This window comes from Alosa alosa, chromosome 23 (assembly GCF_017589495.1).
Source record: "Alosa alosa isolate M-15738 ecotype Scorff River chromosome 23, AALO_Geno_1.1, whole genome shotgun sequence".
In the NCBI taxonomy this organism is placed as follows: domain Eukaryota; kingdom Metazoa; phylum Chordata; class Actinopteri; order Clupeiformes; family Clupeidae; genus Alosa; species Alosa alosa.
This window is the reverse complement of record NC_063211.1, coordinates 5,442,127-5,464,689: the sequence shown is the minus strand read 5'-3', so window position 1 is coordinate 5,464,689 and position 22,563 is coordinate 5,442,127. Positions and strand designations below refer to the sequence as shown.

General features: G+C 42.9%; 2 protein-coding genes across 11 annotated transcripts in view; one reads left to right on the top strand and one right to left on the bottom strand.

Annotated features, from left to right (window-relative positions):
• The window catches only part of inpp4ab (inositol polyphosphate-4-phosphatase type I Ab), a 46,809-nt gene extending 35,114 nt beyond the window's left edge, over positions 1-11,695 (bottom strand). For 3 of the 10 annotated variants that reach the window (XM_048234375.1, XM_048234379.1, XM_048234381.1), the window contains exon 1: positions 11,542-11,695. The gene's annotated coding sequence lies outside the window, so the exon portion shown is untranslated. The remainder of the gene's footprint in view (positions 1-11,541) is intronic. The other 7 variants (XM_048234383.1, XM_048234378.1, XM_048234384.1 and 4 more) reach the window with 5 other exon arrangements.
• Positions 11,696-13,613: 1,918 nt separating this feature from the next.
• On the top strand, positions 13,614-22,109 carry slc9a2 (solute carrier family 9 member 2). The gene is made up of 12 exons (XM_048234784.1): positions 13,614-14,062; positions 14,936-15,399; positions 16,757-17,007; positions 17,288-17,505; positions 17,835-18,034; positions 18,581-18,670; positions 19,023-19,093; positions 19,297-19,464; positions 19,564-19,669; positions 19,909-20,025; positions 20,563-20,635; positions 20,730-22,109. Exons 1-12 carry the CDS (start codon positions 13,792-13,794, stop codon positions 21,158-21,160), a joined length of 2,460 nt encoding a protein of 819 aa, XP_048090741.1. The 5' UTR covers positions 13,614-13,791; the 3' UTR covers positions 21,161-22,109.
• The last annotated feature ends 454 nt before the right edge of the window (positions 22,110-22,563 follow it).

Here is a 22,563-nt window from a genome sequence, read left to right as displayed (position 1 = left end):
CTCAAACACTCTGGGTGATACAGTTTGCGCCACTTAAGAGTAAGAGATGTATGCGTAACAGCAAAAGGATAATACTAAGTTTGGAGACACCAAAACACACTACTATACCCATAAGGTTAGGTTAAATTAAAACAAATAGAGGACCAATGACTAAACAAAAATGTTGGGCGATATCAAGGTTGGCAGAAGTTAGCGTTGGTATGGGCATATATTGTATGCTAAGTCGATATTGTAATTATTGTGACAGACCCGGTCCTGATAGGAGTCCTAAGTGCTGATGGAGCTGGAGGGAGATGAGCAGAGTGTGTCTGGCACATCATCAGGTGTGCGTGGCATTCTGTGATGAGGATGAAATGACCTCATCACAAAATAGGCAAAAAACACACATTTGTCTATGCAAAAAACACATTTATCTATGCAAGTACACACCGAACCATAGTGTAGCTAGGTGTGTTCACGCGCCTCTGGCTTGAACAGACTATTAATCAAGCCTTAAGGGTCATTCACACCAAGAACGATAACCCTTTAGGCGAATGACCCTTTAGGCGATCACTCAAAACAAAACACTCAAAACGCCTGACCCTATATCAGGGTTCCTACACATTTTCCATTTCAAAATTCCATACTTTTTCCATACTCAAATGTTCAAACTTCTCGGTAGATTTTTCTGACCATATTCTAGACATTGTCAATGGAGTGTTCTACTAGCATTGTGAAGAGCTGTATAATAATGTTTATTATTAACTTGTTAGCCCTCAGAAAACACTTGCCCATTGTTGGATACTTTTCGATGGGGAAGTGCTGTGTTGGAAGGTGCACTCACATTTGATACAGCATACTACATATGTTGGAGACTAGTGCACTGCTGGCAGAGGCCTCAGAAATCACCGTAAACAGTATTATTTGTTTGCAATAACAGTTCGGATAATGCAGTATCCATATCTTGGTAACTTTTACAAAATCAAAAAAGTCTACCAGTGTTTTAGCCGAAAATAGCAGTGCTAGGTATAGGGCACGTCAATTATAGGGCAAATTCCATACTTTTCCAGGTTTTCCATACTGCGTAGGAACCCTGCTATATGGGGGGGACCGCCCAGTTGTTGTAGTTGACAGACAAAACTTGAACATTAATATTTGATAAAACAATAACATAGACGTATGTGCTAACAGTAAAGCATGTAATAGGTTATCTTTCTGCTCCCTGGGGGCACAAACACATCCAAGCATGACTGACAGACAGACAAACTAACAAACAGAGGGGAAAACAAACAACAACCAAACAGAACATCCTTGGCACAGATAAGAAAAATTGCTTGTGTAGGCCTATAATTTGTAATGTAATACTACTTAGCCTAATGTTTATGCACAGAGTACTCCAGGCGTTATAAGATTAGGCCTGTACACAAAAGCTGCTTTCTTCATGGTGAAGGGAAGTGGGCGGACCAAATCACACTGTAAGAAGTTTACTCGTCTAATACCATATTTTAACAGGAAACCCTGAAAGGATGACATGATGTGATCTCACAGCAAACAGCAAAGTGAGGTGATGTGATTATGATAGACTAGGAGGATTTTTTTAGAACATAGAGGCTTTTCCCTGGATGCTCCAATGTCGTTTCAACTGACAACAACCAAATCAAACAGCGCAAATAGCACAACCAAATCCATAGAAATGTTATTACCTGCCATGCAACCCTACAATCCCATTCAGCTTTGGCATGTCTGAACAGGAGACAGCAAGAAGGGAACACAGCTATTTCCATCAGTTCCATTACGTTAAACTGGAACTCCTTCTCTTTATCCCAGTTCTCTGTGGACTCAGGCTTAGCACAGAGAACAATGAGCAGTGCCAGATATAGGATAGGCCTCGCTTCTGAAGGCCCTTTAAGGCTTCATACTCACATGAACTGGGACACAAGGACAGGGTTAGCTTTCCCTGCTAAACCCCAGCGGGACGCTGACACAGTTCTGCACACGCACCCTCGTGCAAACAGAGCTCGTTTTCAGGCTGGCTCGCCTTGCCTCCACATAAGGGTAGCCTAGCTAGTGCACCCCAGAACTAACTGATGCAATGTCTGACGCAATCCTTTTAGTGAGGAGAGACCACTGACTGTCTAAGTCACTGGGTGAGACACTGACGGGTTTTGAGTCTTTACCAAAAGGCATATCTAGCACACGCGCTGGTTTCACTTCTTTTTAAAGCTATGCTTTACATATATATATATAGATATAGCCTTCATTCATGGAGGGGGAATTTAGTGAAATGAGGATCTTGTGGGTTTATCCACTGCCTGACCACAAGCAAGTTTATCTTTGTCTGGAGTCATGCAGAGACAAATCAAATCAGATAAATCCAGATTGTCCAGTTGCAGTCATATCACATTTTGATAAATGCAGCATTGCATTGAAAACCTACAGCAAACAGAAGAGATTGATAGTTCTGTCCTTTTAAATTCTCTTGTTTATTACATAAAACTACAACACAGACAGCTCCTGCTTTCTCTTGTTCTGGTTCACTACTGCACTACTCTTCGGTGGGTTGTAGAGTGTCTGTTTTTAAAGGGCAAGTGAAAAAAGGCAGGCATGTGCTTGAAGTCGTCATTTTGTCCTAAACACTCGCCATGGAAGAGGAGGACAAAGGGCCCGTGGACCCTGGTTGACCATAAAAGGATAAACACCAAGTTCTGTCTCGGCCTCGGACGGGCAGCTAGCAACGTTTGAAACTTCACTTGAGCCACCGGACCGTTTCTCAGCCTCGCTCACACACAGCGGGAGGGTGCGTAACCATGGCACCCAGCACCCTCAGATTTGACACTGACGCGCTCATCAAACGTGTGACACCCACACGGCAACAGCCACAGCATCAGGATCCTCCGCGTTTCCATCATGCGTCCCACGGCCGGCTCTCTCTACTTACATGGAGCTTTTTATGGCAACAGGTTTCGCTTGAACTAATCAAACACTTCAACTAAGCTGAACTGCAGCTTACACACAGTGATGACAGATTAGGCCGCTACATGATTTTATCTTTGGAAAACTGCCAGCCAGTCAAAGTCACCTTCTGCAGTCAGCTGTGGGTCTCAGCTACTGTTCCTTGCCAACTCACAAGAACAACGCCTTAATTTGATGTCTGGAACGCAGTCAGAATGTGTCCCAAGATGCATACAGAAGGTGCTTTGGACACATGATAATTTTGCAACGCTTCTCAACTGTTTGCAGATGAGCATTCATAAACAGCATTAGATGTGAAGTATATATATAACATTTATATGTTCAGCGAAAACATTTATTTAAGTTATAACAGCTCTCCTAATATGTAGCCACAGAGTAGTCCATATTTGCCAAATCAGGCTGATTATCTGCAAACCAAAGATGAGGTGAGGACTTTTTAACAGCCAACTTTGTGGCCAGAATGAGAGGCAGTGATGTCACAGACTGGAAACTGTCCCACATTACACAACCACAGAGTAACCAAACAAGCAGTACACAAAGATTTGGTAACTCGTTTCTACCAAACAAACGGTACACAAACGGTACACAAAGATTTGTTAACTTGTTTCTACTCAACATCCTGCCGATTTCCTTAGATGGGGTAAGTGACTGGAAAGACGGAAATTATTACATAAAAACATCTTCTAATGAGGATTACAGTAGTCTATAAACTAAACAAGACATTACTCCATTACAGTGATGCATGTTACAAGTGGCTATGACCTTTGACACTTATGTTACATATAACCCCTTAATCATCAATTATAAACCCTTAAAACACAATTGCCTATACGCCAGGCACTTCCAAGAAGGCTCTTTAGCAAGCTCATATATTACCAATGGAGCGTCACCTCTGTTGTAACGACTATTGTTTTAGCGCACATGTTGAGACGGCCCCGGTTGGGTGTTCCACCTTGTGAATCAGCTCGTTAAGATGCTGAGGGATTTATGTGTGTGTCAAAGGTGAATAAAGAGTTGCCCTGTTGGACATTAACAACATGTTCAGAGTCAGAGTGAACACAAAAGGGACAGAATATTACAAACGATGTGGTTACACTGAGGCTCCACTGGAAATACTGCATGTGCTCAGGCTGAAGAGCCTTCCGTGGTATATATAGTCCAGAGGACGACGGGAATCTGGCAGAAGGATAAAAATGGTATGGTTGCAGTAGTTCTGACTCTGGATGTAGGAAGGAATGCCTTCATCTAACTGTGAGTCCTGCTAGATAGTAGCCTAGAAATCTAGACGCACCATAGCAGCAGCAAATTACATTTGCTTCCAGGGCTAGTCTAGCAACTCTCCGTTGGCTTGTGAGCTCGAAAAATTAAACTTCTATCAGGCCAATCAAATCGTGTATAGAATCGTTAGGCGGGCTTAACATGATGATTGATGGCAGAGTTGCAATGGTTTGGCTTGAATTCCCTGCTACTTGAAAACAAATAAGATGGATGTTGCTGTTGGCGAACACTGTGACACGAGTTAAGCTTTTACTAAGTTGGCAAAAGTTTGAACTAGCCAACTAGCTCCACTGGTGGGAAACGCATGGGACTCATAGCGCTGTCCTATTGCGTGCAGAGGGAATTTGAAAAACAAACAATTATCCCGCCCCTCGGACTGAGCACTGCGAACGGTGAGTGCCCAGACCCTACATTTTAATGTGGGTCTGGCTCGTCAGGCTAGCTAGATAGCTCTCTGAGTCATAACTTAGAGAGTGGGTGAGTGTCGTCACGGAGACACTGACTGCATGGAGACAAATCAAGGTTGACATCTCCAGAGTTGAACTCTCCCACCTCCTTCTCATAACACCGCCTTCCTGTCAGGCGCACTCTGCCTGGGGGACGATCCTCATCAGAGATTTCAGGCATTGTGCCTTTTGCAGCTCTATAATGTCCTGCTCGGTCCCCTTTTGAATCTTCAATCTGGAGACATGAGCCTGTCTATTTAACCCTTCAGCCGGTACCGTCACAATGGAAAATGAACATTCTAAAGAATATCTGAGTCCATTGAATTCAACATGGAATTTTAGAACCTTACATTGTTGCGGAACAGCATCTTTTGTTAGAATGTTCAAATCTCCCTGAGACTGCTTGAATGTGAAGGTGGTGGCTTGCACTGATGGTCAGACAAACCAGAACCAATGGCATTGTGTTTCCAGAATGAGGCCACTGAAAAATAGTGTGCGTGCTTTTTCTGCCATGCGGAGTAGGCCCTATGTCCACATGAGTTTGTGTAGAGAAATAATGGCTAAAATGAAAACAATAACACAAGAGAAGAGCATGGCAGTTGATATGGGATATTACTGAGATTTGGGCATAGACTATTTCCTTAGAAAGCAACAACAGATGTAACCTTTTCACATGCAAATTACCACCAACCTTCCCCCCTTCCCCCCAGGCACTGTGTATCTGTGCAGGCATTGTCCTGGTGAACACAGGACACATAGATACACACACACACAAACACACACAAACAAACACACACACACACATGTATGCGCACACACAGCCTAGTCCAGCAGAGAACCAGAGAACACCGCACTTTCCTCCACTAAACTGGAGATAGAAAATATATGACTGCATCTTTTCACTTCACACACCTACTCTCTCACCTAAACTTAGCTTTGCGAGTTCCCGAGAAAGGACGCCTCTAACCACCACTGAGCTCATCACTGAGCTCTCTGAACTGGGAGGACACATCTAACCACCACTGAATCGAGAGGACACATCTAACCACCGGATCTAATAACCACCACTGAGCTCTCTAAACTGGGACACATCTAACCACCACTGAATCATCAACCACCACTGGAAGGAGAGGACATCTAACCACCACTGAATGAACTGGGATGACATCTCCACCACTCTCCTCAAACTGGGAGAGCTCTCTGAACTGGGAGGACACATCTAACCACCACTGAGCTCTCTGAACTGAGAGGACACATCTAACCACCACTGAGCTCTCTGAACTGGAGAGGACACATCTAACCACCACTGAATCGAGAGGACACATCTAACCACCACTGAGCTCTCTGAACTGAGAGGACACATCTAACCACCACTGAGCTCTCTGAACTGAGAGGACACATCTAACCACCACTGAATCGAGAGGACACATCTAACCACCACTGAATCGAGAGGACACATCTAACCACCACTGAGCTCATCACTGAGCTCTCTGAACTGGGAGGACACATCTAACCACCACTGAATCGAGAGGACACATCTAACCACCACTGAGCTCTCTGAACTGAGAGGACACATCTAACCACCACTGAGCTCTCTGAACTGGGATGACGCGTCATCAGGAAGGATGCATCTAACCACCACTGAGCTCTCTAAACTGGGAGCATGCATCATCTCTAGCCTAACCACCCTCTAGTCACTAAGCAACAGCAGAGCTTACTTTGATAGAATTCCAAATGCATTCCAATTCAATGTCAAGTTACGCGTCAATCTATCAAAAGATGACCCTGCTCCGGACAAAGAACCATCAGCATCATTGAGATGCTTGGGGAAGGAAGTTTGATTTGGTGACCCCCAGAGTGATCTCTACAGAGCTCCAATGGCACTACTGTTAGCCCAGCCTACACCACTCAATGTGGCAGAGCTACACACAGTGACCAGTGCTGTGTGAACACAGATCAGGGTGGGGAGTCTCTTTGAAGCTTTGCCGCATTTCCTGTAACGTGAAGAAAACAGGAAGTGACTCAACGGCTTCTGCCAGTCTTCAAGAACATAATCTGTGCACTTAACTTCAATGACATGGTCTTTGGCAACCTTTGCAAAGGTCTTTTCAAGCTATGATATCCCCACAAGGAAAACAAACAAACAAAAAAAGTTAATGCTTTATGGAAGAGGGTCTTAAATGACAGATAAGCCAAGAGCAAAAGCAGTAGCTGAACTTCAACCAACCGAAAGGGCGGACGGTCTTGGGTGAATGGGTGAACATCTGGAACCTTTCAGATTCCTCACCGACTAGTTTCACTATAAAAGAAGGAACATCTCAATACCACAATCACTGCATTGCGCAGAACAGCAACACTCAGCAAACATACAGGCAACTTAGGAAGAACCAAGTGCCAGTTCCTCAAACATTTGGGATAGCCACAGACAATCTGAAGATCATTTTCTGTGCGTCATCAAGTGGCCAAGACCAATTTTCTAACTTGGGAAATATCTGGAAGAACAAATTAAAATGCTAATATAATTAGTTACTTATCAGAGCAGTGGGAGTGAACTTCACACATCCCAAAAAAAAAGGCACACTGGTAGCACTAAGCTATTTGAGGATGCACACCAACAGAGAGAGTGCCAAGGGCTACGCGTCATAATTAATCAGCCCAAAAAACATCTTCATATCAAAACAGAAGCCTTAGGGTATGTTTGGTTGACAAAGAACAGCTAATCTAAGCCAGAAACAGGCATCAAACATGGACTAGACCAGCGTGTCACCCACTGAGAATTCAAAATACCAACAGCTTATTATTGGTTACTTCTTCCTTTCCACACGTGCGCTGCGCTGCGACTCTTGGTCTACTTCTGCTTTCAGCCGAAACACTCGACGAGCAAAAAAAGCCCAGGCCTCTCCTATCCTTGCCTAGCCTCATCTAGCCTTAACCTTGGCCAGCGTTACTCCTCTGACTACCCATGTTCAGTCTCACAGTCCACTGCTAGACTATGATGAAGGGGCTTTGGCTAGCCAGTAAGAGAATTGGGATAGCCCTTCCTCTCACGTGAACGCGCAAAACTATGGGGAAGGGGGAAGGGGTAAAACAGAAATGGGATTCAGGCTTTAATGCTGTCATCTTCTCCACACAGCTGAACTACTGCCCACTCACCTATTCATTGCTTTTCTTGTGCTGGTGGCCTACTTGGTACACCTGTATCTCATGCGTTTGTCAGTTCATGGTGTATAAAGCCACTGTGTGGTTGCTGTTATTCGTTGTGAATATGTACCTGGTGATAGCGGGCCCAAAGAGGATTTCCCATGTGAGTGAACAATAAAGATAGGTGTACCAAGATTCTACCCTATATTCTACTTTAGATTTCTATTCTATACTCTATCCTATATTTATTTTTGTCTTCCTCCTATGCTGATACCAGTCAGTCTGTCACATTAGGGCAGCAGGGTTGTGGCAACACTGCCGTCTCATTCTACAAGTCTACATTTGCCCCGTCGTTCGATCAGACATTATTGCAGTTTTGGACAGTGCCTTTCTGCAGAAAGAAAAATGGAGACAAAAGCGCACACAGAGCACTAGACAGACGAGGCGCTGTCCTGATGAGTTAAAAGCAGGAGGAGAGGATTAGGTTAGGAGGGAAACGTCAAGTCTGGTAGGAGGACAGAGCAAAACATGCTGGCTAGCATAATGCTTACACACACTAGCATCATGCTTACACACACTAGCATCATGCTTACACACACTAGCATCATGCTTAAAACAGTGCTGCGGGAGCTCCAAATGTTTACCACACTATTTTATTTATTTATATGTTTATTTAACAGGGACAATGCATAGTGTATAACTGAGCCAGATTATAGCACAAAGGCTAGTTTACATCTGTGGGCCCTGGACAGGAGATGATGATGTTATACAAGAAACCGATTCAAAACATGTTAGAACTGGGACAGATAGACATACATTACAGATATACATTAAGTACAGTCGCAATTTACACAGATTAAACACACACTAAAATGCAGCACAGAACCTGTTGCACGGTCAACTAACATATGTCAAACAAAACACCACTCATCCATAATAACAGCTTGGACCTCTGAAATGGATAATTCATAGCATCATTCAAGAGATCCCCAGTTAGAGCTCTTTGTATGATGGAAGTCCTGAGAGTGGATCCAGGAACCACCAAACAGAGAGACAACAGCAGTTATGCAACTATGATTCAGAATTCAGCCCAGAGTGCAACTGGGGGATGGATGCTGTTCACTCCGTCACGTTCGGAGACACACTGCATGTGTGTGTGTGTTTTTTTTGTAGTTGCTCCCTGGCCTCCGTGCTGTTGAAGCTCTGGGGCAGACTGGCCCACAGTAAGCAGTCCATGTTAGGATGTCCACTTTCCCTGGCACCATCAAATATTTATAGCTGTTGAGTAATCAAAAGTAACTACAGCTTCCTGGTGTGTATACTGTACCTGACCGCCTTGATGGCTGCGGACAAGTCTGTAATTTATAAACTGATGGTAAAAAGGTTTTGGTTTGGCTATTATAACTGGAGGCACCAGAGCTTTAACTCAATTGAGGCACATGATGCACGTAAACAGTGTGGCACGTGGCAGAGGGCAGATTAAACGTATTCTGCACCCGCGCGGTTCCAGCCGCGCCTTCGTACGTTTTTACTCAGAGATATACCTGGGCTACCTAGAGCTTGTTCTCATAGACATTTAAATGCTGGACTATTAAACGAACACATTACATTACATTACATTACATTTAGCAGACACTTCTTGACCAAAGTGACTTACATATGTCAGCTGTATTACAAGGGATCACATTGTTCCCGGAGCAACTTGGGGTTAAGTGCCTTGCTCAAGGGCACAACGGTGGAAGCCGGGAATTGAACTGACAACTTTCAGGCTCCTGCACGCTAGCCCAGCTCCTTAACCACTACACTACCACCACCCCTGGGTAGACATCAGGTGGACCATGGGAAACATACAGGACCTCCTATACAGACTCATCATGAAGTGGTTTGTTGCCCATCACCTAAGCCTACGCGATATTACTGGATTACCATGTAACAGTATCAGTGAAACAGGTCTCTCACCTGTTTATTTTATTGGTTAGTTTCATCTCAGCTTCCCTTTAAAATCCATTTGTCACAAATATAATGCAGTGTCTTAAGTGATGTTTTTTTTGTTTTCATTTCGGACAAGACATGGAAGTTGTGAAGAGGACTGTTCGATTCTCTGAAACGTCCTTTGTTTTCAAGAGCTGGTATCAATTACTCACAAACACATAAACCACAAAAAAACAACATCATCACACAGGTCTACTAAACAGAAGTGAATAGAATGGAATCAGTTGCACTGTAGAGTCATGTTTTGTCATGCTACAGCCTACACAGCACTTCTGTTTGTGTGTGTGTATTTTTGTTACTGTGGTTTATGTGTTTGAAGCTCATTGAGGTCTACGGGAACTATGAGAAACATGTGAATTGTAGCATGTCAAAACACGATTCTATAGTATTCTAAACTGATTCGTTTCTATTCACGTGGCCTAAATCAGGTTGCGGCTCTTGGAGAATCATCTCGACCTACAACTCTGCTCCTGGGACTCAGCACGTACCATGGTTCTGCCTCTTTTCAGGTTGAGTGGGACTAAAATTTATGTCCGCTAAAGTGCCATCAAGCATCCCATTTCCCAAACACTCTTACATAACACTCTGTCCTGCTTACTGAACAAGCACTATTCTCAAGCAGAATGATATTGGACTTTAATGCACATCTATTTTTGGAGATGGAAGGTTAAAGATTCTAGGACGAGACAGCTGTTACAGGACATTCTAAGCTGTTATAGGACACCCTGAGCTAAGGGATGCGCCATTGTATCATCGTAATATCATTGTATCATTGTAATAATTCTTCTTATCGCTTAGGATATTGATGATATAGTTGCATAATGATGCTTTTGCATACAGGGCTAAAACATAGCACTGTCACTTATCAATTGGGAGTAAAAGTCTACATTGCCTACAATTAAATTAATAAAATAAATTAAGTCATTTGCCACTGGCAAGTTGCTGAAAAGGGCTTATATTTACATTGCATTCGGCTTGTCAAGTGTATTCAACATGTACTAAGAAATAGACTTAAAATGTCTTTGTGGTTAAGGTCCATTAACTACTATTTCATTGAATTTAAAGAAAATGTGCAATATCATGATAGGTATCCTTTTTGACATATGGGATTTTGGTCATGCACAGCCCTGAGTGTTAAAGAGGATGCAACTTGCACAGCCTACACATCATAATGCAGGCCATTTCCATTTCTGTTTGGCTATAGAGCTAACAGAATAGGGTGAACAGGCTAAACAAATCGGAGATGTGTATTTGAGTAGAAACTGCGACATACACCTTTCAGACCTATGGGAACATCAATACTGAAGGCTATTCCAAGGTAAGGGTTGAGTTTGAGCTACTGACCATAACATATTAGCCCCTGTGTGTGTGTGTGTGTGTGTGTGGGTAGGTGCTATTAAGTTATCGAACACGTTACGTTAGTTCCAGTGACCCTTGGATGACTATAATCTTAGCTCGTTAGCTTTTATCTTGATGACACAGACCCTACAACTATTTGGCGATGACAACGGTGAGTCAAGAAGGCCTCGATAAAGCTAGAAACTTGAACACGCTAACTTCGCTTTGTGGTCTTCAGTCAGTCAGTCAGTCAGTACTACAACAAGCACTCCAAGCTCGCTCTAGCTACAGTAAACAAAGCTAAAGAACGAACAAGAACAACCAGTTGTTATAATACAACAAATAAACAGTTTTCACCAGCGAACTCTGCAATGTTTATCTGAAACATACTTACGTTTCAACAAGGCACGATGTCAATCCATGTCTTTGTATCCAAAATACTTCTTCAAGCCTTCATTTGTACTATAACATACTTCAGTCCGCCGCTTGGTACGTCTCTGCAGTGGAGACTCGCCCTGCCTGCCGGTGACGTAGCAGTGCCGCTGGTAGATCCTCCGCCCACCTCAGCACGTTGTGCCTGCAACAGCACGTGCCCGCTGTGTATGAAATGAATCTCCAGCGACGAAACTATGAACATCCACAACAGCATACGGTCACCCGTGTGTGAAACATTTGCATCAACCAGCACGTGACATAACAATATTAATAGTGAAAAAACAAACAAACAAAAAAACATATATAGGCTAGCCGCTAGACAGATGTACAGACACATCAAGAAATGCACGCACCTGCTAGGTGGTTATGTGGCAGATGTGGGTAAGTTAAATCAGTTGATAGTAAAAGATAACCCAGAGGAAGTGGTCAACCTCCTAATAGAAGAGCCCGTTGGCTTTGTGTAGTTTAGAGATTGAAGCCCCCGGGCTGTCCTATCAAGTTCACAACTTCCTCTGGGTCATAGGTTTGCCACTAAACCATCTAGGCTGCTTTCAAGCAATCATGGCCTGATGTTACATTCATCATGTAGGCCTGGGCTATAACATTTCTTACAGTCTTAAAGCTGATTAATCAAAATGTAATTTCAAAATAGGCGTATACTGTGGCAAATCTAATTGCCTACGACAAGGTGTAATGCTATTATGAAAGACTATAGGCCCGCTGGATCTGTGCACTCACAGGCCTACTGGGAATTATGTTCTGTGAGAGGGCTAGGCAGACTGCTGTGCATTGTTTTTGTCCCACTCTTGTGGCTGCCACTGTGGCTGTCGTGCCATGTCTTTTTCCTACTAAGGACATGGTTCTCACTCGAGGACTCTGAAGGGAACAAAACAGAATTGAGTGCTGTTAATTAGTAGGACCACTTCATCGCCTCCTGTTGAGAAGTCGTTGCTCTGCCAAGCACATGAATAATTCCTGAATTTCCCCTTGGGGATCAATAAAGTATCTATCTATCTATCTATCTATCTATCTATCTATCCATCTATCCATATGTCTAACTATCTATCTATCTATCTATCTATCTATCTATCTATCCATCTATTTTATCTTATCTTATGCCTGTGGGTCCACCTCTGGGTGAGTCCATCAGATCTCAGAGCCTGTAGGGGTGCACATGGCAGCTAGGCCTCATCCCTCCTGGTGCCTTGACAAATCACTGGGGCCATGGTACAACAGTACTCAATTTGCGTCCAAGAGAATGTAGTGATTTGACACTTTCTAAGTTGAGGTAATGCTAGTTTTACAAACAAATGAATGAATATTACTATATATCGCTGCTTTTATAAAAAACATCCGACAACACACTACTGTGTCCAAGTAATTTCATGGGCCTTAGCATGTAGTTGCATCATAGTGATTTGAAGTATCATGAGAATCAAGATACGTTTTATAGACTTTACTGCCACCATGTGGCCATACTGTAATATAACTACTGGACTGTAGGCCATGGAAGATTACACCATTTTTTTTTAATGTCAATTGCCCTGGCTGTACAGGTGACTTCTATAAACTGGTACAGGGTGTTTCAGCCAGTGGTCTGTGAAGATATTGATGATGGTCCTTGTGATGCATTGACCAATGTTGTTTAACTGTGGGAATCCTTATGTTGTTATCAGTAGTGGCTCCCAGGTTGCTTCCTAAAGTCATAATGGTACTCCTTGAGTCGCAATCAGTTGAAAACCTGCAAACTAGTGAAATGTAAAGAGTTAATGTAATGATATGGTGTTTAAGGAAGCTAAAGGGTGTATGAGGGAAGCAAATAAAATGATTGCATGGCAATGACTTGGCTAATCGAGTGAGAAAACTTGACAAACCAGTCTAGCATACTTCAATTCACCCGTGACTGTCAACGTTGACTCCTCCTAAAATAGTCAAGCATGTTTGAGGTGACATAGCAAAACTTGTTACATTTGGGTGCTTGTGTGTCATGGGAGCAAGCTTACACACTCCAATAGGTGTTTGGGACAGGGACAGTAGTGCGATATCAGTGTGTCAGAAATCAGAGAAAATGAATAGGGTCAATACGTTCCAGTTTAGTAATATGCTTATGATATTTTCAAAGGAGTTTAATTTGTAGCAATGAAAACATTTGAGAAATGATTAAGAATATAATTACTACACCCATAAGCTATTTTATGAAGTTGTAACGATGGGGAACTGGAGTTTTTTAGTGCAATCCGTATTCATTTATTTAATAGTCGTTTTACTCTGCAAGTCTAATGGGGAAATTGCATCGAGCCTGGACGGTCTATCTACACTACTCCCGCCGATTAAACCACAGGAGCCGGGGGATAGTGGTCCCCAGCCGTTCCCAGATGATGAAAACACTAATTTGCCCGTTTTCACTATGGACTACCCACGCATTCAGTTGCCATTTGAGATCACTCTATGGATTTTACTGGCATCATTTGCCAAAATTGGTAAGAAGAAATCATACTTAACAAATATTCTTAACTTAAAAGCACATGCTGGGGTGTTCTTTTCTCTCCCCCTTAAGCTGTTCCTAATGTATGCTGCTAACACTGATGCTTAGAGTGTTTTGAATCCCAATTTTGAAACTCAAAAGAAACCCAAAGAAACTATACAGATAAGATAAGATAAGATTAGACTTTATTGATCCTACAGCTGGGATATTTACTTGTCACAACAGCCCAGTAGAAAAAACGGGTCTGAGCTGTTGCAACAGGCTGCCACTCGTGCGGCGCCCGGCACCCGTATACAGTAATTACCTGTGTAATAGCTGCATTGTGTATAAATTGCAGGAAAGGGTTTTATGCAAAACATAAAAAAAAAACGAAACCGTGTATTAACCATAACCTGTGTATTAACTGCAATGCCCAATAGCCCAATGAATCTGAATCGGATCGGATCGGGCTTAAATCATATGGAAGAATGACGAAAATAAATGCATTCCCATGTATTAACCTCACAGCTGAAGACATTGAGCAAAATCAATATATGAAGGGTTCAGATGCAAAAGCCTCTAAATGCCACCTACGTCAAAAATGAGATAAAGATGGTGAGTGAAGGCTCTCCTCACATAGTATACGTTAATCAAATAATTTAACTTCAAAACACATCAAATAACACTCTCTTCCTGGTCTGAAATATCGATTTCTATGCAAAAACCTATAGGAACCGGATTTTAAATGCTCATTTAAAAGAAATGTGGTCAGATGGATTTAGAGGGTTTTGCATCTGAACTCTTCATATATATATAAATAGACGGGAAATGATGGGTATTGGACCCTCAGACTCATTGGGTGCCGTTTGTGGCTCCTGCTTGTCCGCAGGGTTTCACGTGTACCACAAGATCACCATCTGGGTCCCGGAGTCCTGTCTGCTCATCTCCATCGGCCTGATCGTGGGGGCCATCATGCACGCGGTGAAGGAGGAGCCACCGGCCGTGCTGGAGTCCAGCGTCTTCTTCCTGTACATGCTGCCTCCCATCGTGCTGGAGAACGGCTACTTCATGCCCACGCGCCCCTTCTTCGAGAACATGGGCACGGTCATGTGGTACGCAGTGGTGGGTTCTCTGTGGAACTCCATAGGCATCGGCTTGTCGCTGTATGCTATCTGCCAGATAGAGGCCTTTGGCGTGCAGGACATCAACCTTCAGGAGAACCTGCTGTTCGCCTCCATCATCTCTGCTGTGGACCCAGTGGCTGTGATCAACGTCTTCCAGGACATTAGCATCAATGAGCAGCTCTACATTGTGATTTTTGCAGAGGGCCTCTTCAATGATGCTGTCACTGTGGTGAGTATGTGTGTGAGTGTGTGTGTGTGTGTGTGTGTGTGTGTGTGTGTGTCTGTCTGTCTCTTACTCTGTGTGTGTGTGTCTGTCTGTCTCTTACTCTGTGTGTGTGTGTGTGTGTGTGTCTATTTCTCTCTCTCGTGTGTATGTGTGAGTGTGTGTGTGTGTGCGTGTGTGTGTGTGTGTGTGTGTTTGTGTGTCTATTTCTCTCTCTCTCTCTCGTGTGTATGTGTGAGTGTGTGCGTGTGTGTGTGTGTGTGTGTGTGTGTGTGTGTGTGTTTGTGTGTCTACAGTATTTCTTTCTCTCTCTCTCGTGTGTATGTGTGAGTGTGTGTGTGTGTGTGTGTGTGTGTGTTTGTGTTTGTATGTTCACAAGAGAGAGAGTGAGAGCATTATTTGAGGGCTTAGAAGACCTCATCCCCATCAAACCCCCAAGATGATGTGATGAGTGTACATGGACCCAGTTTCACTGTACTGTGCCATTCCTGTCTACAACAATGTCCTCCCAATAGCACTGCATACCTGACATAATTTGGCTTTACTTCCTGTTGCAAAGTTCATGCTAGTCTTGTGCTCATATTGCAGGAAATGGATATGGGTTGAGTCTTATATTCAGTCATAAATGCTTATGTGGAATGATAGCTACATACGTGCTTTTTTACTTTAATATCCAACTATTTCCAGCCCTGTGAGTTCAACATGATGTGGTTAGGCTTTGTTTAGGAGGCTGCAGTTTCACTGTTATTTGTAGTGAAACCACACACCCCTCAGTGACAGAGGCACAGATGCCATCAGACTGGTTTCCTCATTTCGCTGTGCAGTACTGAAGTAAACAGTGCCCAACAGAAGAAAGCTCTTTAACAGCCTCTGTGTCTCTAAATAGAAAGATTTCCATTTGGTCATTTTCTGTGTGGCGCTTTAAATAACCCAAACTGAAATTATAACACCAAATATTCTTGAATTTCCCCTTGGGGATCAATAAAGTATCTATCTATCTATCTATCTATCTATCTATCTATCTATCTATCTATCTATCTAATATAGACACGTTTAATAATCAAATTAAATGTGGGTTTATTATCAAAGTGGCCCCAGTTGCTTAGCTGAAATATCTTAGCAAATGCATAACAAACTAAAACTTATTTCACTTGGCTGATGTTTTTACCCAAACCAACCCCATTCTCCCTAGAACAACTAGGGGGTTAAGGGAGAGTCTTGCTCAAGGGAGAGTCTTGCTCACAACTTTTCTGACTACTAGCCCAGTTCCCTAGCTACTATACATTACCTCCACCCCTAAAGCTCTTCCCTGCTAATGGATGAAATGGCTTTTTGAGTCTGTATTTTCCTTCCTGTCCATCAGGCGCTGTACAACATGTTTGTCTTTGTGGCAGAGTTGCCAGTTTTCAAGTCGGTGGACGTCTTCCTGGGCGTTGCCCGCTTCTTCGTGGTGGGACTGGGCGGTGTGTTATTCGGTGTCCTGTTTGGGATCGTGGCTGCGTTTACCTCGCGGTTCACCTCTAAAGTGCGTGAGATCGAGCCCCTCTTCGCGCTCATGTTCAGCTATCTGGCCTACCTGGTGGCCGAGCTGTTCGGTATCTCCAGCATCACAGCGTAAGTGTGGCAAGAATAGACACCAACGCAGAAACACACAATTCAATTCAATTCAATTCAATTCAATTCAATTCAATTCAATTCAATTCAATAAGCTCTATTGGCATGACCATTCAAAAAGAAACAGTGTTGCCAAAGCATATACAATACAGAAACGTAGAAAACATCAGAACATAAAATAACGCAGATTCAAAACTCCATAACAGACACATTCACCACACACATGTACACAAGCCCATGATGAATTGATGCAATCATAACCTTTGACCCCATCCCACAGGATTGTGGTGTGTGCCCTGACCATGCGTTATTACGTCGAGGAGAACGTCTCCCAGCGTTCCTGCACCACCATACGCCACGCCATCAAGATGCTGGCCACCATCTCGGAGACACTCATCTTCTTCTTCCTGGGAGTGGTGACCATAACCACTGACCATGAGTGGAACTGGGGCTTTATCCTGGGCACTCTACTATTCGCCTTCATCTGGCGAGGCCTGGGTAAGTGACACACTCCATTAGCCTAGCGATTATTCACAGATTAGTCTGTTCATTACGCTAGTGAATGAAAGACACCCCAATTCATTAACATCTAACAGTTTCATTCCTTGGGCTGTCTAAACTGATCTCAGCCATAACGCATACTGGCTGCTCTATTGATAGACCAGAGTATTCTCAGGCTTTAAATTAAGACATAGAAATCAACTGGCAACTCAACAATTGATTTTGACTTGACAGCGTCCTTTCATCAATTAGTATCCACAAAAAGGTATGAGGGTTGTCAACTCCTGTCAGGTGTCATTTCCTCAACGTCTCCCCCTCTTGGACAGGCGTCTTGGTGTTGACCCAGATCATCAATCCTTTCCGCACCGTCCCATTTGACTACCAAGACCAGTTTGGTCTGGCCTATGGTGGACTAAGAGGGGCTGTTTGCTTTGCCCTTGTCTTCTTACTGCCCGATACCATTAACAGACGCAAGCTCTTTGTGACGGCCTCCATCGCCATCATCCTCTTCACCGTCTTCATCCAGGTCAGTAGGTACTCGAGGCTTGCTGAACATCAGGGATGTTTCTTGGTTTGTGTGCGTGCGCGCGCGCGCGCGCGTGTGTGTGTGTGCGTGTGTGCAGGCAGGGATATGGTAAAATAAGAGGTGGGAAAACTATGAATTCTGCAATCTCGGTGAGGTGGACTGCACCATGCGGTATCAGATTTTTAAAAAAGGCATTCAGATTGATGATGGTGGAGGTTATTGTACAGTGTTTATAACAATACCAGTGGCATAAAATGATTCCTAGAGTGTTGATGAGTGTACATATTGGGAATATAGGATACTATTGGATAATACAGTGTGATTTTTTAATGTTAAAAGTGAATAAACTCTTTTGAGAGGTGGATAAACTCTAATAAGAGGTGGGTAAACTCTATATCTGAAATTTCAGAGGTGGATAAACTGTGTTTACTTGCGTTTAGCCTCCACGTAAAACATGTATCTCACAGTGCGATCAAATGCACGTGACAAAACAAACCTTGAATGAGAAAGTAACATTGACCAGTCATGTTGTTACCTTCTCTGCAGGGCATCAGCATTCGGCCAATAATAGAGTATCTCATCAACATCAGGAGAACCCACAAACAGGAGACCATCAGTGTTGAGATCCATAGAAGGGTATCGTGAACACATTTAAAATACTTCCAACACTTATGTTGACGTTGACCATGACATCTCATTTTCTCTACAGTTCCCATCACCTCATACTGGTAATATGTCCTGTGCTTCTGATAGGTAATGGAGCACACTATGACTGGTAATGTGTCCTGTGCTTCTGATAGGTAATGGAGCACACTATGACTGGTAATGTGTCCTGTGCTTCTGATAGGTAATGGAGCACACTATGACTGGTAATGTGTCCTGTGCTTCTGATAGGTAATGGAGCACACTAGGACTGGTAACGTGCCCTGTGCTTCTGATAGGTAATGGAGCACACTATGACTGGTAATGTGTCCTGTGCTTCTGATAGGTAATGGAGCACACTATGACTGGAATTGAGGACATCTGTGGACAGTGGAGTCACCATTACTGGAAGGACAAGTAAGGGATACCTTAAAGGAACATGAACATGAATATCAAGGAAGAGCCAGCATTATATATTACATAATACATACAATATATGCAGTTATACATTTGTACTGTATACTTCATGCACTCATTTGTGCATATTCTAATGTTACGTAGCTATATTATTCTAATATTGCAAAAGGACCTGTTAGGTGACACACTTTTACTTCCTGCAGGTTCAAGAGGATTAATGACAGGTACATCAGGAAGATCCTCCTCAGGGACAACCGTGCGGAGTCCAGCATTGTGGCCCTGTACAAACGACTGGAACTATTAAACGCCATGGAGATCCTGGACACTCCGAACGGTGACATCAGCGCAGCTCCATCCATCATTTCACTACAGTATGTCCTTGGGGTCACTTTCATGGGATAGTGTCGTCTGTTCAATAACCGATGGATTGTCTTGTTCACAATCTTCTATTCCCTAATTCAACTTTATAGTGATGAGAAGAAAGCATCTTACAGGCCAAAGAAGAAGTTCCTTGCAAGTGACCTGAAAAATATGCATGAAATTCTATCGAAGAACATGTACAAAATTAGGCAGAGGGTGAGCTTTTTAATATATATTTTTTTATCACTTCACACTTCACAAACACTCTTTCCTCCTGTACAAATATTTTCATGTTATACCAGTTCATCTTTACTTCTAAATCTAATTTACAGTCAATCCTGTTTTGCAGTTGTACTGTTGTAAACAGGCTCAACTACTGTTGCCCTTTAGAGCTGACTGTTAGGACAAAGTAGTTTGGCCAGATTTGCTTAGCATTTTGAAAACTTTCCATTCAGACTGTGGAGTACACCAGCAAGCATGCCCTTCCAGACGACACCAAGACCAGAGAGATCTTACTACGCCGGCACTCGACCATCAGACGGAGCCTGAGGCATGGAAGTTTCCGTGACCCGGTGAGATTAGATAGATTAGATACTCTTTGTTGTCATTGCCACTTTTTACAAAGGTACAACGAGATTTAAAGTGCTGTCAACTCATGAGGTATACATACTGTAAGAACAATAAATAGTTTTAAAAAATACACATATATAAGAATATAAAAAGAATATAAACATATGTTGCACTGGTTATGAACAGGAATGGTTCTGTACAGATTTCACTAGGTAAAGACTACAGTATATACATCATTATACTGGTGATAAAAAATTGTACAGATTACACTGGTAAAACTCCACAATAGAAATTGCACAATGGGTTAAGGGCCAAGAACAGACTATTTCAAATTTCATCATAAATGTGGATTTTACATTACATTTACATTTACTCATGCTTTTTACTTATAAACTGTTGGGTTTATGGGTTTTGGCAGGCTAATCTACAAGAATTAATATTACAATACAGTTGCATGCATACATAATCTGTAGGCCTACAGTATGTGGTGACATAGCCCACTTATACTGATTTCCCAAATCATCCACTATCTCCTCCAGGCTGTGGCTAGATCGCAGAGGTATCTATCACTACCCGCAGGGGAAAGTCTTGACGCTCATTTCCCTCCAAGAGGTAAGGTATCAGTCACTGAATCTAACATCTTTTAAGAGTTCAAAATGCATCATGAACATTATACAGTACACATACATCTCGGCCCTGTTTTCAGGAGACTCAAGATCCGAGACAGACCACCCGCTTGCTCGGACCAGGCTGGTGCAGTCGATGCGCTCCTCCTCCTCATCCTCACACGCCATGCGGCCCCTGAGGAGACTGGGCACCCTGCAGGAGACGCCGCTGGCCGAGAGCAGTGGACGTCCTGCGAGTGTGGACATCCTGAACGAGAGGAGCAGTGTCCGTTACTCGTCATCGTCGTCTTTGCGCCCTCCGTCCCGCGCGGCCTCCGCTAGGACCGCTCCAGCCCCAACGCCACGCCACCGCCTGTCCAGCGCAGCGGCAAGCAACGATGGCGAGTGGGAGACGGAGGAGGAGGTGGAGGAGATGGAGGAGGCACCTCGGCCTCCAAGACCCAGCTGGGCAGCTGACTCGACACAGACACGGAACCCGCTGCTCAGACAGACACCCAGGAAGAACCCTTGAGAGGAACCTGGAGAACCTCCTCAGTCCTGAGGAAGGTGTAGACTCTGTCTATCTGACTGAGTGAAACTAGTGAAGAGTTTAAAGGTTGTGTGAGGTGAACAGACTGACCTAGGAAGGTGTGGGTCGGAAACAAACCTTTCCGTCTGACACTGTTGTTTGGAACGTGCCCCGCTGAAACTCCACACACAAACCATTCAACAAAACTATCCTACTTAACGAGTTTAGTGAGTTCAATACGGGTTTGACTGCTCTTGTAAAGGAGACGGCATTACAGTGTCAGCATTATACTGTACTATACTGTACTTATACTGTAAACACTGTCAGAAAGGACTGACTGACTCCTAGTGGAGATGGCACCTGCTGATAGCAGAGGACTACACTGTAAAACAAAAACAAAACAAAAAAACATGTTTTGGTAATTTTCTGCCAGTACAATTTCTGTAAATATTGTATATTTTTATGGATTATTCACTTTTTTAATGGAAAGTTCCTTAAAATAGCAGGAAATATTATTTCAAATATTTCCATGAATGAAGAATATTTTCAGAAAATTACCAGTAGATTTTTTTATGGCTTTTTTTTTACAGTGTACCTTCTTTTTTCCCCAGACTTTTGTCTCCTCCATGAACTGTTGTGTAGATGCAGGATAAGGTGCTGGTCAGGTGACCAGCAAACTAGTATGGTACTTTTGATGTTCAAAGAACTGAGTGACATATTATTTTCAGCTGTGGCGAAGAGCTGGTGAAGTTCAATTCTCTGGGCTGCATGAGAGAGCCTGAAGACATGAGACAAAAAAATATTATCCTCTTAACCTCATCTGAACTGCGTTGATTATGTGGAAGATCATTTAATCAATGTGATCCACGATATCCATGTCAACACAAAGAAAATCTTTCTACATACATAGCTACAACAAAGGTTTCAATTTCTGACACACATCTTGAACTTGTGTTGTATGCATTCGTTTTAATGTACATACATTAAAGTTCTAAAATAAAGATAAAATTGTTTGCACATTTTCTTTTTTTGGGGGGGCGGGGGTTTATGAGTGTATGATAGAGAATTTCAAGTAGATTTCTGTGACTGTGAAACATCAAGTAATCAGGATACCATTTTTTTTAAGTCGCATTTCATGAGTTAAAAAGTGCAATCTACTCTTTCTAATCTGCCATGAATCTGGCAAGGTTGATGTTGACGTCATTTGCAGTAATAAAATTTGCAGTCTTCAATTGCAGTAATAAAAGATTATTAGTGGTAATTTATGTTTTTCAATTCAGCAAGATCCATGCCACTCTTGTATAAGCCATTTACAATCATCTGTCTATTTTAGTTCAATGTAACTCTATATCCTTGGACATACCCAAAATGACGACAGGCTCTATTTTCCTCATGTAAACCCACAC

Excerpts from the sequence above, each read along its gene's own strand:
- slc9a2 (XM_048234784.1), top strand. The coding sequence starts at position 13,792 with ATGGGGAACTGGAGTTTTTTAGTGCAATCCGTATTCATTTATTTAATA. Across the intron at positions 19,094-19,296 it reads CACCATTACTGGAAGGACAA|GTTCAAGAGGATTAATGACA; the intron begins GTAAGGGATACC and ends TACTTCCTGCAG. Across the intron at positions 20,026-20,562 it reads ATGGAAGTTTCCGTGACCCG|GCTGTGGCTAGATCGCAGAG; the intron begins GTGAGATTAGAT and ends TATCTCCTCCAG.